This window comes from Syngnathus scovelli, chromosome 17, assembly GCF_024217435.2.
Source record: "Syngnathus scovelli strain Florida chromosome 17, RoL_Ssco_1.2, whole genome shotgun sequence".
In the NCBI taxonomy this organism is placed as follows: Eukaryota; Metazoa; Chordata; class Actinopteri; order Syngnathiformes; family Syngnathidae; genus Syngnathus; species Syngnathus scovelli.
This window is the reverse complement of record NC_090863.1, coordinates 6521485-6538700: the sequence shown is the minus strand read 5'-3', so window position 1 is coordinate 6538700 and position 17216 is coordinate 6521485. Positions and strand designations below refer to the sequence as shown.

At 42.2% G+C, this 17216-nt stretch overlaps 1 protein-coding gene across 1 annotated transcript; it reads left to right on the top strand.

Moving 5' to 3' along the window:
• Window positions 1–1041: 1041 nt before the first annotated feature.
• On the top strand, window positions 1042–16985 carry LOC125984641 (corticotropin-releasing factor receptor 2). The gene is made up of 12 exons (XM_049746689.2): window positions 1042–1240; window positions 1343–1462; window positions 10986–11071; window positions 11947–12053; window positions 12594–12711; window positions 12778–12931; window positions 13615–13675; window positions 13822–13894; window positions 14067–14152; window positions 14843–14978; window positions 15450–15491; window positions 16153–16985. The coding sequence occupies exons 1-12, from the start codon at window positions 1120–1122 to the stop codon at window positions 16291–16293; spliced, it is 1245 nt and encodes a 414-aa protein (XP_049602646.1). The 5' UTR covers window positions 1042–1119; the 3' UTR covers window positions 16294–16985.
• The last annotated feature ends 231 nt before the right edge of the window (window positions 16986–17216 follow it).

The window sequence follows — 17216 nt, the reverse complement described above, 5'->3', positions numbered from 1 at the left end:
GTAAACTATAAGTGGGTCATCGAAATTGTAAAAGATGTCAGCTATAGAGCGTTACAAAAGAACGTCTCTGCGTTGTTCTTGTTATCAACCTGCACGACATGAAACATGACCTTTATGTTTACAAGTGTACAAAGTTGAGATTTTGCGGCTCGACTCATGTTAACCCAGAAATAGCAAGTATGCGCTCCCATACGGCTGAGCCAAACAACTTTATGGCTGGATAACATGTTGGATGTGTTTTTATTTAATTACAATCGATTACAAATCAAAAGAGATAACAGGAGGTTGGTTGGGTTTGTACTGAGTGTGCTTGGGAGTACATGCAGTGATTTTCAGTTTCTGGTTGGTTGTTTCCGCATGTGCACATCTGTTTCTCAAAAATTAGTGGTACAAAATTAATAATAATAATAAAATAATTTTCATCCCTTGCCCTATAGGCTAAGACGCCAATGTTTCCACATACTAGAAAATAACCTAACAGAGATGATCTTGAGTTTGTAACACATATTAATACACTATAATATAATTATTAAATAATAATAAATAAATTAATTAATAATATAGTTAAACAATGTAAACCCATGATCATGCATGGTTACACTTTGCAAAGCTATAATAGAACTTTTAGTACTACAAGATAATTACAAACTTTTATTTGGGGCGTACCGTAATCAAATTACCAAATTGAATAATGACCCAGAGTTAAACCCCCGCCATGACATCATCACGCATCAGGAGCGTATTTGATGCTAAATAGCAATTCCATTTAGGGTACTATAATTAAAGGCTTAACCCAAACAAATCTACTTGTTTTTATAATACAGTAAAATAATTAAGGACATGCATTTACGGTAACCATGCAAACTAATAATTTCTGTCTGTTCTCCTCAATGACGTTGTGCTTCATTGACGCGTTGCACCTGTATAAGACGTTTATTACTTTGTCTGTGATGGGGAGCGCTTCTGATTGGCCACCGCGTTGACAGCCAAGCAGAAGCGCGCGTCCTCCGCTTCGATCGTCAGGGGAGCGAACCGCTGCCGCCGCTCGCTCGCTCGCTCACTCGCTCGCCCGCCTGCGCTCGGTGCGCGCGCGCCCCACCATCCACATGCACTGGGACCATGGATGCAACCCTCTACCAGATTATATTCGGGGAGCTGGTGGACTTAAATTGCACTTTGCTGGACGCGTTTCAAGACACTTTGTGGGAAAATGCTTCACTTTCACTCTTGGGCACTGATGGTAAGAGGGAGCACTTTTCTCCCCGCTACACTCTTGACGGGGGAGGAGGAATTGGCAACTCAAATGGAAGCTTTTTTTATTTTTTTTTTAAATCCCTCCCAGGTTTCTACTGTAACGCCACTATTGATGAGATTGGCACCTGCTGGCCACGGAGCAGCACCGGGAGGATTGTGGAGAGACCCTGCCCTGAGTACATTAACGGAGTCAAGTACAACACTAACAGTAAGTCGTTTTTAACCCTCGAGGGAAAAAAAAGGAAGTTCCAGATTTTTGTTTGAGGCTCTGCATGCTTCCCACGCTGTTGTTTGATGCAAGCGTATATGACAGGGGGGGGTGACAATTGTTAGCTCACCTCCTGTCACTGAAATAGATGCTCCACACGGAGCCTGTGTGATGCTACAAGACAAGGCACTTAAATTGAGATGGCAACTCTTTCTTACAAGCTTGAGTTTTGACTCTTGTGTCAGGGGGAATTAAGTAGTCCTGGATGAAAGAAATAAACAAAACAAACAACAATCCACAAAAACAAACCCACAAAACACAATGATCACAAAAAATCAATTTTCATCAATTTTGAAAGGGCAACCAGTGCCTGGTCATTTTCACCGTTGTGCTAAATTTCGTCCACTCGAGTATTTCCTGGTGTGCTTCATGTCTTGGAATTTCTTTTGTACGCTTCCCCTGACTTGAAAGATACGAGGAGTAAAACTAGTTCATGAAGCTTCATTTTCCCATGTCGCCATTAATCAGCCATGCAGGAAACACCCATCCATCTGCTGCTGTATTGTTTCATTTCACCCGTGGGTATGTTTCTGCAAGATACCTCTACAATCAACGTTTGATAGGTGCAGTTAAATATTTACATTTTGTTTTTCTTACATACAGCATTGATTGTACAGCTCACTTGTGATGCCCTCAACATCAGGAAATGACTAGTCTCCTTGACAGCATTGATGTCGTCGCCTTCAACAGGAGGCGTGAGTGCTAATTATTTCGGGCAACAGTGTTTTGTCTGCCCTCAAAACAAACTTTAACGCCATCAATATAAATGACTCCTCTCCTATCCGCAAGGCCATTTTAATTGGCTGTGAATTCACTCTGCAAAGCTTCTCTTTAAATGAGTTTATCATTTCAGGAGGCGCGTGTAAACAATGGCGGCAACATGAGTCCTCGCGGGGATTTCCATGCTGGAGCTGTCGCAGCGTGAAAGCGCAGAAGCTTGCCGTGTTTGCTCGTACGCACACGCTTTTATTTATTTTTAATTTTTTTTATAAAAAGGTCTGACAGGTGTAGGCAGGCCATACCCGCGACTCTATGCTGTGACGTTAGTATGTTTGAAGCATTCACGTGTCACAACAAGTTACAAGTGCGAGCTCTCTGGTCATCTTGAGACATCCATGACGTGATTAGACAAGAAGCTTCCGAACAAGAAGCTTCCGAACAAGAAGCTTCCGAACAAGAAGCTTCCGAAGGTACTGGGGGTTTGCAGAGGAGGCTGAGTTGATGACAAATGAGTACTTAAAACCTCCCTCCCTTTCTTCTTTGACACTACAGTAGCATTTCCATTCTGGTTTATATTCGCAATTCAAATTCGAAAAACCCACCAAGGAAATCAGCACAATAAGCCAATACGGTTGCAAATGTATTTTTCAATGCAATGATTGATTTCCAGAAGAAATGCATTATAAAAACATTTCAAAAGAAACATCTTTTTTCTATATTTGTGTGATGCCATAGCGGGAGCTTCGTGTTGCTTCCTAATTGCCAATTAAGGAGTTGTGTCTCGCCCCAGAGCTCACATTTGTGATGGGAAATACGAAACAAACTTAACATTTAATATTGTCAGAATGGATGTTTTTGACCAGACAAAATAAAAGCACCGACAGATTGAACATGGCCTCTCAGGTAAGGGGATGGAAATTCCCGTCCATGTTTTGCAGCCTGTATGAATATTAATGTGCGTGCAGAGTGCTGTAAGAGGTTTATGCATTTTTTAAAACGGCCCGTGTCCTTCTTTGTGTATTTATAGTTGGTTAAGTTGGCGTGAAACGAGCAAGGTTGGGACCGTGCCGTTTTTAGATGTTTGAAAACATTTTTTTTGCCACCGTGTGATCTTGTCTGTCAGGCCTCGGGCGAAACAATGTGCCGTTCGTCAGCTTTGCAAAGTCGAGCCGTATCTCGGTCAACCGCTTTTTTTCCCGCTCGGCGGCTGAGCCGGGCTGTAGCTAATTATTGTCTGAATTACAATGGCTTCCCCCGGATGGTCGCCACCATCGCGGCGCACTCCTCGTTTCATTGTGGTGCCGAGGACCTCTGTGGGCAGCGCCGCCAAGAGTCGGGACGGCTATTGATTCCCTTATCGGGATTGATAATGTCGGAGTCATATCAGTGTGTGCAGGGCCACGGCTTGTGGCTTTACACTACATCTGGAATAAGCGATAAGAATCGCGTGGCTTGTTATGAAAGTGAAGCAGAGAGACGACCGTGAGTGAACTTGAGTCACCTTTTTTGTGGCTCACAATAAAAAATGAGCTGAATCGACGTTAGGTGGCAGGGTTGGGGCACCGATAAGGTGAGAATGGGCTTTGAGTTAGACTTAAGGCTTAGTTTTCACTTGGGGTCTTTTTGCCTTCATTTGATGTGATATTTTTGGGAATTTTATCTAATAATGTCAAGTGAAACTCCATTTTAAATGAACTATTGTGGAGAAATGCAAGCAAGGACCTGGTCACACTGCTCAACATACATTATGAGAATAGAAGATTAAAAAATATATTTAAAAAAAAGATTTTTGTTAACTCAAGTGTCATCCGTTTGGAAAGACATGACTTTCATAGGACATTTCAAAAATATTTTACGGATACGAGCAAAAGGAGGACCTGTTGATGGAAACGTCGTCGTGAACCTGCATTTTCTTGAAACGCTGACAATCCATACAAAGGCATGTACGCTGACATTTACTATTAGATCAATTTGCTACATTTCAATACACAAAAGCTTTTAGTCTGGTGGCTGCTTCTCTTGTGTGAAGTCATTCTCCCGCAGTCTATGCGACTGGGTCAGTGGGCTTGCTTAATGTGTATTGCAAACATTTTACCCACCGTTGCACAGCAAGTTCCCCATGAGATTTAATCAGCTGCAGCAGACACCAATCTTGTATCAAATTCGGGGCTTCACCCTGATAGCGTTCCACCCTACAATGGACCCTACAAAATATATATTTTTTAAATATATAAATAAAAGTGCAAAAAAAAAAAAAGATACATCCTGATGTTGAAGCAAAACTGTTTTTCTTTTGACTGGAGGTGATGTTTCTGTTTTTTATTTTATTCCCACTTAAAGCTGTCACAGCTGCCTTCTTGGCTTTAAAGCTTCTCTGTGGAGCTTTTTGCCTGCAGGTAAGCCCGTTCCACTTGTATTCCATTTTTCATACAATTCTTTGAAGAAGCACCCCGGCACTTTTCTACATCTGGCGTTGGGAAATGAGTAGCGATCTCCACGAGGGAATGTGGGAAAAAGTCAAGTCGAACACCGCTGAGGCCATGCAATTCTAATTTTCACTAACATTTTAGTGATGATTGAAATTGAATGTTTGTAATTTAAAACAAGTGTCAAAACCCAAATTACAGCGTTTTTGATGGGAACATGGCTTGGAGGATACAAAGTTATTGAATATGCACAACTATAAAATGTAAAGCCATAACAACGATACTAACAGTCAATCTGGGATCAATGCAGTCGGGATTTTAAGCTGTTTTTTCCCTCCCTTTAGTGCACAATTCACTTGGGGTCAAATTGGGGCCAATATATGAATAGCAACAAGTCTTAATTCGACATTTTATCAACAGTTTGAAGGGCATTTCATTTTTCTTCCAGTCACTATACGTCACTGGCATACATAGATAACTACCGTATTTTCCGGACTATAAGGCGCACCTAAAAACTTAACATTTTCTCAAAAGCCGACAGTGCGCCTTATAGTCCGGTGCGCCTTATATATAGACCAAATTCCTAAATTTAAACTGGCCCGAAGCATTGTGTCATGAAATCAATCATAAGTGGCCCGCTGAAGACTATGAATCATGAATCAAAAAGACAATGGATCATTACTTTGTGATTATAAAGTAATTTGTTGCATCTGAAGTGGAACTAAAAAAGATTAAATGGAGAATGATTTGATTTGGATTAAAAATCTGACATGATGTATTAATGGTGCGCCTTATATAAGGACAAAGTTTTAAAATGGGCCATTTATTGAATGTGCGCCTTATAATCCGGAAAATACAGTACAGCCACGTTTGTAATTCATAAAAAGTAATTTTCAGACCATTTAAGTGTGATTGGATCAATTCCGTAGCGCACCTGATTAGCTCTAATGAGTCCCTCAGGAATCAATCAAACACCAGCAAAATATCAAATAAATAAATTTTATTTTTTGTAAAGCTGAAGAACATCTGACATGGACATAAAGTGATGGTATGTGTAAGCGTGTTGCTCGTACAGTATGCTCTCATTACCCCAACACGCGATTTCATGTTTGGCTTATTGCCCCCCCCTCAGGGTCTCTTAACGCTGGCTCATGTCTCTCACCAACTGATTGCGGTAAAAAGCGACCGATGGCAAATGCTCGGCCGGCATGTATGCGCCGTACAGGAGCGAAGATTGTATTAATTCCCTCATGCGACAAGAGGCCATGAAGAGAAGGCGGAGAGTTAAAGAGCAGCGGATGAGTCATCGGCCTGTCTCTTCCAGTGACCATTAACACACTTGTCATACGCAATCCTGTGAAACCAACGATAACATTGCTCAATAAAATGCACTGATGGGGACAGAATGGTGGCCATGTTTGAAATGCTGCTTGGCAAAAAAAAATCAGAATCTTGTGGAGTGACAATGGTCGGATGCACTTAACTTCCTGTCCTCAGCTTCTTCGCGTGCACTTCCGGGCGACTGACTTCTGACTCTCAAATTCGTCCCGCGGTAAAATTTTCCGAATGCGGGCAAGATTTCCTAACATACCGACTTATTCATTTCAGACTCATCTGAGTCGTAAAGACTTTTTTTTTTTTTTTAATCTTAACTACATTTGTAAATGTAAGTGACCTCAAGATGTGACCTTACTGCTCTTAATGGGTCTATTAAAAAAAAAAAAAAAAAAAGCCAAATTGTTCACTCTAATAGTGTTTCTCAACCTTTTTTAGCCTCCTAATTTTATACTCTTTTGGTAATCACAGTTAAACTTTTCTCCTTGTCGTTTTTCTTTTGTTAACTGATGTGTGAAAGGCATTACACAAGCCCTAAATTACCTTCAGGTCACTTCCCTTTCATGTCGCAAGAACAAAAATGAAACAACCAAGGATTTGCCATCGTAACAATCGAATGCGTTCAATGCTTAAGACTGTCAGTCAAAATGTTTTCTAAGCAGATCAGGAAGGAATAATTATGTAAAACACTCCACACTAACCTTCATCCTAATCTTAAAAGATATGAGATATCCAGTTATTGGGCTTTTTCTGACTTTAATCGAAGGGGAGAGCTAAAGCTCAAATGCGGTTTGCTTATCTGTACGTGTACACCGATTCACTTGATTGTATCTCCAAATCTTCAAACACAACACGTACATACTAGCCTCAACCTCTTTTTAGTTTAAAACATGAATTCATTTGTTTAAACCGCTAATCCTCACGGATGGCAGCTTAATAGCTGCTAGCTAGTTAGCGACAAGCTAATGTAGACAACAGACTGATAGATAAAGAAGAGGAAATGTATTTTCAGGGCTTTTGAGGTTTGTACGATGTCGATACAACTTTGTGAACCATTCCTTTCCTTCTCATTGGTTTTTTTATTATCCCCGCTAACCTGCTCAAAATTGCAGCCGGCATCCAATTAGGCTGCGGACGACCTTTTGTCACTGCCTCTTGAATTTGGGCTCGCATCCTAAACAGCTAGCTAATCCCTGGCACGAGCGTAAGGATTTCCACAACATTGCTCTGCGTGTATCCCCTTACTGCAAAAAAGCTCGACTGATTTGCTGCATGGGCTGAAGGGGGAAAGGCTCACCCTTGATTGCATGTGAGGGGAAATAGATTTTGGAAGACAGTTGTTTCAAGCAGCGCTGTTCGAGGCTTTTGACATGGACAATTCATTTGAGCCAAAGTGAAGGGAACTTTTCATTGCGCTCTGCTGAAAAACATCAAGTCGGGAGGGCAGTTTTGCTTTTGTCTCCTGAACTTTAAAATAGATGCAGACAATTGTACTCATTCTGACGACTGATTATAGGTTTGGAAAACTGACCACGAGAAGACTGACTAGAACAAAAAAGTGCTGATTTGACACGTGACCCCATGCCTTGATTGGACATTGTGCATAGGGTGGCAATTTAACTGTCCTCAGAGATGGGACAGACATATTTCTTTTAATCCAGATTTCACCGATTTATATACTGTGGGTGTTTGCGCCGTTGTGGGGGGGAACATAGCTTTACCATCCAATGGAAGCGACGCCCCTAATTATCTTAAAACCCAGGAGTCCATGCAGTCCATTTAAATAGCGCTGCAAGATGATCTTCACTTGCCGATGTACAATTAGCCGCTGTGGGTCGTCGTATAGCGACCGCCCTCGACCCCCCGATCGTGCGTCCGTGTGTGACCTGAATGTGTCTTCTCCTCTTGTTGGTTGGTTTGACTTGTCATACGAGTCGCTCTCACTACACCGACAGCAATATGCCCACGTAAAATGCACGTTCAAAACCGACAATCTAACGATAAGCCTTCAAATCCATGTGAATGTTATGCTGCCTTTTATCTTGCAACTGACACCCATGTGACACCCAACGTAGCACTAACAGACTCAAATGCAAGAGGAAAGAAGTCCAAGCCTTCAAGAATAGGACGGTAATAGCGCCTGACATGGCTCAGAGGGAGGTTTTTTAACTGCAGGGCGTCCTCACTTTACGACAGAAACCCTTCCTGCGGCGATGGTGCAACCTCAAGTTGTTTATTACTAACTGACGCAGTGCTAACTAAAACTCAATTACAGTAAATATTTGTATGTTAAACGAGGACCTCCTTGACGCACTTTCATTAGTAAACGCATACAATGAACATATAAAGCACCTGTAAGAAGATTGAATCTACTCGCCATGATAACAAGTCCTACTTAGTGGAGTGTGGACATCTGTCAAGGCTGAGCAACCATAATTTGGATAGACACCAAATTGCCAGCCTTCATAGACACTCACCTCCTGTTTATTTCTTCATTAAGATTCATGATTAATTCAGTGGAAAATTAAAGAAAATGCGAGCAAAATGTCCTGTGGCTCAAAGGGAAAGAACGAAGATCCAGTTATGAGTTGTTGTTTTCCTTGGCCCTTCCTTCCGCAGATATCTCTAGAAAGTGTTATTTGGTAACAAATGCAAAAGCACACGTGTGTGAGAAATTAAACGTGAGTCAGACGTGGCATCTTCTCGGCTTATTTCAAAAGTCAAGAGTGAAGAATTGACTCCGAAGCAGTCTGTACTTTAAAAAGGGTACGTTTCTATTTCAAATGTATTCTGCATAACAGGCACATGAATAGTCCCAAATCCAAATTGGAGACTGCCTTAAAAAAATGCTGTGGCAAGCGAGACCCTTTTTTGTCACACATTTCCTTTCAAACTGATTTGAGCTTCAACACAAGACCAAGAGCTTCTCTGAAGTGCCACAAGGCTTGGGGAACATTTCAGTATTCATAATGTGATGGCCAGTCTTAATTACTGGGGGGGAAAAAAATGGATGCGATGCAGTTTGTGATCAAGGCCTTCTTTCATTTGAGGCTTTATAAACGACAAATTGTGGAAAGGCCCTTTTCAAAGGGATTCTAAGGCTAAAAAAAATAAATTTGTAGGTGTGTCCTGATGAAAATCCCTCAAAGCTATATACTCGCGATTTTAATATTCCACCAATTTTGAATCTCATATCATAGATAGATGGAGCAGATCTGTCTCGCCTTGTACGCCTCTTCTCTGCAGTCTCAACAACTGCTTAGCTAACTTGCTAACTAACGTTCTAATATCTTACTTTGAATTATTACAGCTGCCAGTAATAATTCATATTCTAATTATTATTGGCCTCGTTAAAATAGTACAGACTACAGCTAATAGATTCATTAAAAACAATCCATAAACTACAAATGAGAGAAAAATGATTTGGTGGGTAAAATAAATTACAAATGAATGATTGATGGTGATATGATGATCTGTGTGTGTGTGTGTGTGTTCACCTGGTCTCTGACACGTCTAACTCTCTGGCCTTGCTCTAGTTCCCCCGCTGCCTAAGCGAATCACTTTATCAAACTCAAGCCAGCACTGTGGCCTAGTTCACTCTGTGCCCGGCGTGTTAAATTAGATTTCGGCATGTGAGCCATTTTGAGTATGCAACTTTAATGTAGCAAAAGCCTTTTCATCATACGGCTACCTGGGATTTGGATACACGCTCGGGGTGTGTGTGTGTGTGTGTCGGGGAGAGGGGGGGTCGTGTTTGGGCTGGCTCGTAATGTGGCGCCATGCGGCCGGTTAACAATGTCAACAAATTTCCACATCGTTTCCACGTCAGTTGCGAAGCTCCGAGTATGTGCACGTCTGCAAATACTTTTTTTTTGCTCTCACGCACATTTGCTTTTTGGTTTAGTCGGCGTGACAGCATTCACTGAGTCACACGCACCTCCTGCGACTAGCAATTGAGAAGGCGGTTGGGTGTCAAATAGCTGGCGAGAAGAAGTCACATTCTGAGCAGCTTCAAGACAGAAAACTCGAGTGGTAGGAGGGGCGGTGCTACTAGCTAGCCGGCTACTAGCTAGCTACATTAAGAATGCCTGGAGGAAATTAATGCCAAAAGAATAAAATAGCTGGAGTTACTGCTTTTTCATGCGTGGTGTGCAGATGGTTGGAAATGCATTTCCTTTGCACCAGTGTCGGGGAATTAGCCGTGCGTCAGTGGAAGAGCTCGCACCCTCCCACCCCGTACTTGTGTTTCAACACCATCTCTGCTTGCTTACACAAATGTGGTGCCATCGTCGCCCGCAGAAGCAGACAAATCGGGGGAAGCAAAACCCGACTCTAAAATTAGCTCTCGACGACTTCAAGGATGACTTTTGTGCGAGTTTTTTTTTTTTTTTGTCAAGTGGCAGCTTGAATTGCAACTGGTTGGGGCGGGGTCTTAAGGGCTGCTAAGAAAATACCCGTCAATGACTTATTGACTTGACTTCCATCAAGAGTTGCCGACAAAACAAAATCTTTAGTCGTTTAACAATGAGCCTGTGATGAAAAGAAGATTGAGGGGAAAGATAAACCACCCCATCTTCTGAGTAAAAGGAACAACATCAAAACGGCAAACTAGTTGCCGTAAATTCGCCAATGAATGACAGCTTCGAAAGTACAACATCAATAGTAATCTTATTGTGTGTTGTCTCAAGAAATCACGGAGATTGCAACAATTACAGTTTAAACAGAGTAAATTATTACGCAATAAAAACATTGCTGGCATTTATTGCTTTGGCTTGACTGGCCGATTGTCGTTTAACAAGCTGACAAGTTTAACGTACTCCAGAGTTTTGAGCTTTCGGGACACTTTGTTTGTCCAAACGGCATGTCACAAGTAATGACTCACTTTAGTGACTCAGGGCAGCTGATTGCAAATAACATTTCCATGAAGTGCGCGTCTTGGAACCTCGTTTGTTTGCGATAATTGCATTGTCATCTCTTTTCAGGGAGCGCATACAGAGAATGCATGGAGAACGGCACATGGGCGCTAAGGAGCAATTATTCAAATTGCATGCCCATTTTGGGGGAGAAGGTAAATGCTTCTTTTGGTTCCATTCTTAAAACACCGCCTAAAGGAAATGCATTTGTCTTTAGTGTCGCGCAATTACACATTTGAGATGTTTTGTTTTCCCACCCGTCTCCGAATGCATTACGAGCGCAAGACCAGCTGCGATACGTGGCCCGATCGCTGGTGTATTTCTGGCTCTTGCTCCATTTTTCCTCTGACAAATTTAGACATCCTAAGACATTTGAAGTGTGTCAATGGCGTTTATTTTCCCTCCTTGTGCTAAAAGCGCTTGGATAACAATCTTGGGCGATGAGGCGAGTGACACATTTTCAGGAGCGTGACAGAAAGGAAAAAAAATGGAGTAGTGAGTGACATGGATATTGTTAGAGTAATATCAGAATTAAAAGTCTTTTTAATTTACTGTCACAATATCAGTAAAAAAAAGACTCCCTTGTTTTCTGAAAACATTGCAGAATAACTAAACCCAACCTCAGTTGGCGCACTGGCATGAGAAGTGCTCTCGACATCTAAATGATGCTACATGATGCTAGCAAGTTTGTCATCCCGCCAACAGCATATTGCTAGCCAAGTTGTCGGCTAGCCAGAGTCTGATTCAAACACACGCTTTCCCTAATGTTATTCTATTTTAGTTCAGTTTTTGTGCTTTTTATGTCCGCGTGATGCTCTTTCAAATGTGCGAGCATGTTTGACATCCTGCCAATGGCATTTCGCTTGCCAAAATGGCCACTAGCCGGTTGTGGAGCTGTACTGTTGAAATGTGGCCAGAATTATTATTATTTTTATATATATATATATATATATATATATATATATATATATAAAGGTTATATATTGTCTGGATGTAAATGTGTGGGGGTGTTTCGAATGTTGTCTTTCAGAGAATGTATCCTGTACATTACAAGATAGCGCTGATCATCAACTACCTGGGCCACTGCATCTCTGTGGGGGCGCTATTAGTGGCCTTCATCCTCTTCTTGTGCTTAAGGCGAGTACAGAAATAGTTCACAAATATCTCCATGCGTGCCATCTCAGAGCAGCAGATGTTCTGGAACGTTCCTCTTCTATTCTCTCCCTTCCTTCCTTGTCATAAGGTTGCTGATGTCAAAGGAATAGATTGCGGCAGCTTCGTGCTTCATGCATGTGTGCTGTAGATGATGAATGTTTCCCTTCTCCTCCTCCTCCTCCTCTTCAGCGGAGCCTTTGTGATTCTTTGCATGTCCTGCTCGAAACGCACAACTACACCTGCTCGGACATTGTGGGCCTCAGCTGCACTGTTAGCGTCGAGCAGCTGGCAGCCATTAAAGGCAACAAATAATCAATATTCGGTGGGGATTTCAAAAGATGGCAACCGCTCGTGTTTGTGTGAAGTCTGCTTCGACGTGGGCTCAAAATGCATCCCCATCTTTCATCAGGATTCCTTAAAATAAAATTTCATCCATCCACCGACTTCTCTCTCCCCCAGCAATCCCAAAGCGTTCCCAGACCAGCCGTGAGATGTAACCCATCCAATGTCTCTTTTTCGTAGGAGCATACGATGTTTGCGCAACATCATCCACTGGAACTTAATTACCACTTTCATCTTGAGGAACATCATGTGGTTCCTGCTGCAGTTCATCGACCACAACATCCACGAGAGTAACGAGGTAGGCGTCGCTCACTCTGCGTCTGCTTGGCTGATTGCTGACGCTTGTGTCATTCCCGTGCGCCAGCCGTGGTGTCGCCTGATGACCACCGTCTACAACTACTTTGTGGTCACCAACTTCTTCTGGATGTTTGTGGAGGGCTGCTACCTGCACACAGCCATCGTGATGACCTACTCCACCGATAAGCTACGCAAGTGGGTCTTCCTCTGCATTGGCTGGTGTAAGTTGTCCTTTTACCATACTAAAAAAAATAAAATAAAATAAAATAAAATATCATGACCTTTTGCTGTTCCACTGGCGGTTTGCACTCAAGTCACATTATTATTTGGGAGCACCGACATCTGTCTCGGCGCATTTCACCGGCGGGCATACGAAAAGTAAACATTGTCGGACGTGTCCTTGAGAGGAAGCCTGACATTCTTCGTCTTTATGTCATGGTCATTGTGCGTGTTGTATAATTGGGAGAGGAGGAGGAGGGGGGGGGAAAGCGCCTCGAGGTCCGGCAAATGTGGCGGTGCTCGAGTTAAACAACAGATGAGACAGATGCTAGCTCATCAGCGCTGACAGGAAAATTGATGAGATTGTTCTTCGAGATCCAAACGGACGAGTTTGAGGGAAAAGTATCCCACATTTATGTTCAGTTGACGGAGAGAACTCTTGAAACGGAAATGACTCAGTAGTCATAGTAGCCAAGCACATCCATTACTTTAAATTGTGAGTGTCATTTGGAAGAAGCTCCGTCTGCTTCGTTTTGGAAAGTTTTTTTTTTGTACGTCTGACTTTATACCCACGAGTTTCATTTCTAACAGGAACATGTTAATAAACTTGAATTTTGTAGAGTAGGTCATTTGACTTTTGGAAATGGTGAATTTTTAGTCACTTGAAATTTGCCATCCCTTTCAGGTATCCCATGTCCAATAATCATAGCCTGGAGCATCGGGAAGCTGTATTATGAAAATGAAAAGTAGGTGCTTGAATTATTTAATTTGCCTGATAGCAGTCATTTTTTAACTTGACCGGGAAATGGGGAAAAAAAATTATGGATATCGTAACAGCTAATTAAATAAGCTATCTCTTGACAACATTCAAATGTACTGCTTACCTCTCCAGGTGCTGGTTTGGGAAGGACCCCGGCAAATACATTGACTACATTTACCAAGGGCCCGTCATTCTCGTGCTACTGGTTAGCATCGCTCCAGAACTCTGCACTGCACATTTGTTGTGTTTGATTATTCGAAAAGTTGGAAGTAAATTAGCACTCGGCACCAATGCCTTTAAATGCGGGCAGAGCAAAGCCTCAAATGATCTCAGTTTTGCTTGAAAAAGACTTGATTTTTTTTGTCTTTCTTTTCTAGATAAACTTTGTTTTCCTCTTCAATATAGTCAGAATACTGATGACTAAACTGAGGGCGTCGACCACCTCGGAAACCATCCAGTACAGGTGAGCGGGCTTTTTCTTTGGCTTCTTTTCATGCCAAGATTGAAAGGCTTTGCTAGCTTTAGAAATATGTCATAATCGCGGCTTTCAGAATGACGCGTTTCCGCAGTCAATTGGATTCCATTCAAAAAATATTTCATTAACCTTAATGACGTTATTTCGAGATGTCCCCCCCGCCTCCTCTTTTTACTAGAAAGACTTTATTAATTTCTGTGAACGCTTTTAATGCTTGCTTTAGACGGCGCGTTTATTTCGATCAGATCTCGTGTTGTGAGTAGCTCCGGGAAGCTTTCTTCATATTAACCGTGCTTCATTAGGCCCGTTAATCTCACGGGGGAGATTTGAGCAGCTCGCCATCTGGAAGCGCAATATTTTCATTTAAAGACACGTTAGCAGCGGACTATTTTTAGAGAGGAAAAGATCACACTTCATCTCGCATCTTTGCTTTCGCTGGCTGCGTTAATGTGATCATGTGTCAATCTGTCTGAGTGCCTTATTGTAAAATCACTGATTGGCTGTTGACCACAATTTGCTAAGCAGTTCTTCTCCTTCACCCGTACACACACACACACACACATACACGAATCTCGGAAGGGATGACTCGGCATTTCACGTTAGGTACACGACCCAACAATTTCTTGTGTTCGTGACATCAATTTTAGATTTTTTTTTTCCTTGCTGATCCCTCTGCAGAAAGGCAGTGAAGGCCACGCTGGTGTTACTACCGCTTCTGGGCATCACCTACATGCTCTTCTTTGTCAACCCGGGCGGGGACGACATCTCGCAGATCGTCTTCGTCTATTTCAATTCCTTCCTTCAGTCCTTCCAGGTAAACCGAGCGCCTCGGGGGCCGAGTTCTCCGCGTGACTCATGCCGACTGGGTCTCGAAACTTTTTTTTTCCCTCCGGGCGTGTGTGTGCGTGCGAGGATTTTGCGGCGGGGGAGGACAATGCGAGGGAGGACGATATCCTGATGCTTTTCTGCGCTCTCAACTGTCACAAATAAGTTGCCCATGTGGGCATGATTGCTCTCCTTGGGCTATTTTTTCAAATCATGTACTCTTTGAGAAAGACCCAAAGAACTCTTCTCGGAGGTTCTTTGACCCAACTTAGTAAAATATTAGTACAGACACAAATAATGGCCTACACTGTGGAGTTATTGAAAGCTAAGTGTCACGTTGGGATTCACACCATTTGCCAAATGTCTTTCATTCTGTGGTGAGCAATAATGTGTCATTAGTTAGCATGATCTAATTGCGGCGTGATTACACCGTATGGCGCTGATATGTGTTTTTCCGCAGGGCTTCTTTGTGTCCGTCTTCTACTGCTTCCTTAATGGGGAGGTGAGTTCATTTATTCATTTGCAAAAAAAAAAATAAGATTTGGTCAAATGGAAAATCCCTGCAGGATTTCTTTGTTTATCCGAGGCAGGTTTAACTCAATCGCGTGTGACGTAGCTTTCATTACGAAAGACACAATCGCGGCTAACGTAGCTCGGTGCATTTTTATGAGGTTGTTCAATGCAATCAAACTTTAATTGGGTCTCGTCTCTCTCGTCTCTGAGTGCATTTGCGAGCTTGCCGACGTTAATCAAATACTATCTGACAGTCGGCGTGCGGAGATAAACGATCAGCTCCTGAGTGTCTATTCAAACATCGGCTGCCATTGTTGCGTGCTAATGAGCAAAAATGCTAACGTTGTGCTTGTATGATGACATTTTTAGGGTTAATAAGAAAATACTAGGGCTGCAACCAATAATTGATTAACATCCATTATTTCATCAATACATTGTTTAATAGGATTGAACTTATTTTGATAACCACCCCTTTAGTTATTTTATAAAAAGACGTTATTTTAAATTGACTGTGTAGAAAATGCACAAAAATAAATTGGTTTGGTCCCGAACAAATCACAATTTCATATCCCATACTAACCTGAGAAGTTTTTGATCCTACCTGTGTCATGCTTGATGGCAGTTAAGTCGACAAGCTTTTGTTGCCGCAGGTTCGCTCGGCGGTGAGGAAACGCTGGCACCGGTGGCAAGACAATCACGCCCTGCGGGTGCGAGTTGCTCGAGCCATGTCCATCCCCACGTCCCCAACGCGGGTCAGCTTCCACAGCATTAAGCAGACCACCGCTGTGTGAAAACACACACACTGGTTAACATGCATGGTGGGGACCAGCAGCCGCACTCGAGAGGTCATCGGCTCTAACGGCAAACGGCTGTCCAACGGTCATTTTATCAAGAACCGGGACGGCTGACCAGGGTTTCAGCGCCGTCTTGGCTGGCGTGAAGCAGGTCATTGGTGGTTGTGGTCATTGTTGTCCTTGTATTGCCAGCCATTTTGGAGCATTCAATACTTACAGAATATCGAGTTCTGTGACAATATAAGCCCTCCCAAAAGAAAGAACAGCGGTTTGTTTCACCCCAAACAAAATCTTAAAACGAAACGTCAAGCAGAACGGCATTTCGATGCTAATATTTCTTTTTTTACACTGATAACATCATAAAATAAAACAAACTAGACTGGAAGGGCTTTTGATACTCAAAGATATACAACTATGAAACGTGCCATTATTTACTGTATCGATATGCATGGATAAATAAAAATGCATCTCTAAACATAACGCATAAATAGGTCAACCAACAAAGCAGGAGACAACATTTTCAAAGGTATGTGAAATTAGCAGAATTGTGCTATAGTTAGCCAACTGTGCTCATGCTATTTTTGACGACCTATTTTCTTTTCTATATGCGGCGCTAGCCACATTTAAGGTTTGACAGAGAAACTTGCCAAACCTCTCATCTTGTTTACATAATCTTTTTATTTATTTTGAACTGTAAATGAAAGACATTTATCGTGGAAAGTGGTTCGGTGCTTATGTCTCTTTCACTGTGTATATTTCCACAACTCCTCTTAATATGCATTTGTAAAGTGTACATTTGATCAAGTTAGTATTTTGTACAAGTTTGATACATCACCCAGGGCATTTGCGCTGTATGTACACTGTTGCTGTATGGGAACTGTTGTAGATGTTGTCCAGATGATACATTTAATATAAAGTCG

What these genes read in the sequence shown, in the direction of transcription:
- LOC125984641 (XM_049746689.2), top strand. Translation starts at nt 1,120, where the DNA reads ATGGATGCAACCCTCTACCAGATTATATTCGGGGAGCTGGTGGACTTA. An exon ending in CCGTCATTCTCGTGCTACTG is followed by an intron (nt 13,895 to 14,066) that starts GTTAGCATCGCT and finishes TTTCTTTTCTAG; the next exon opens with ATAAACTTTGTTTTCCTCTT. An exon ending in CCTTCCTTCAGTCCTTCCAG is followed by an intron (nt 14,979 to 15,449) that starts GTAAACCGAGCG and finishes GTTTTTCCGCAG; the next exon opens with GGCTTCTTTGTGTCCGTCTT.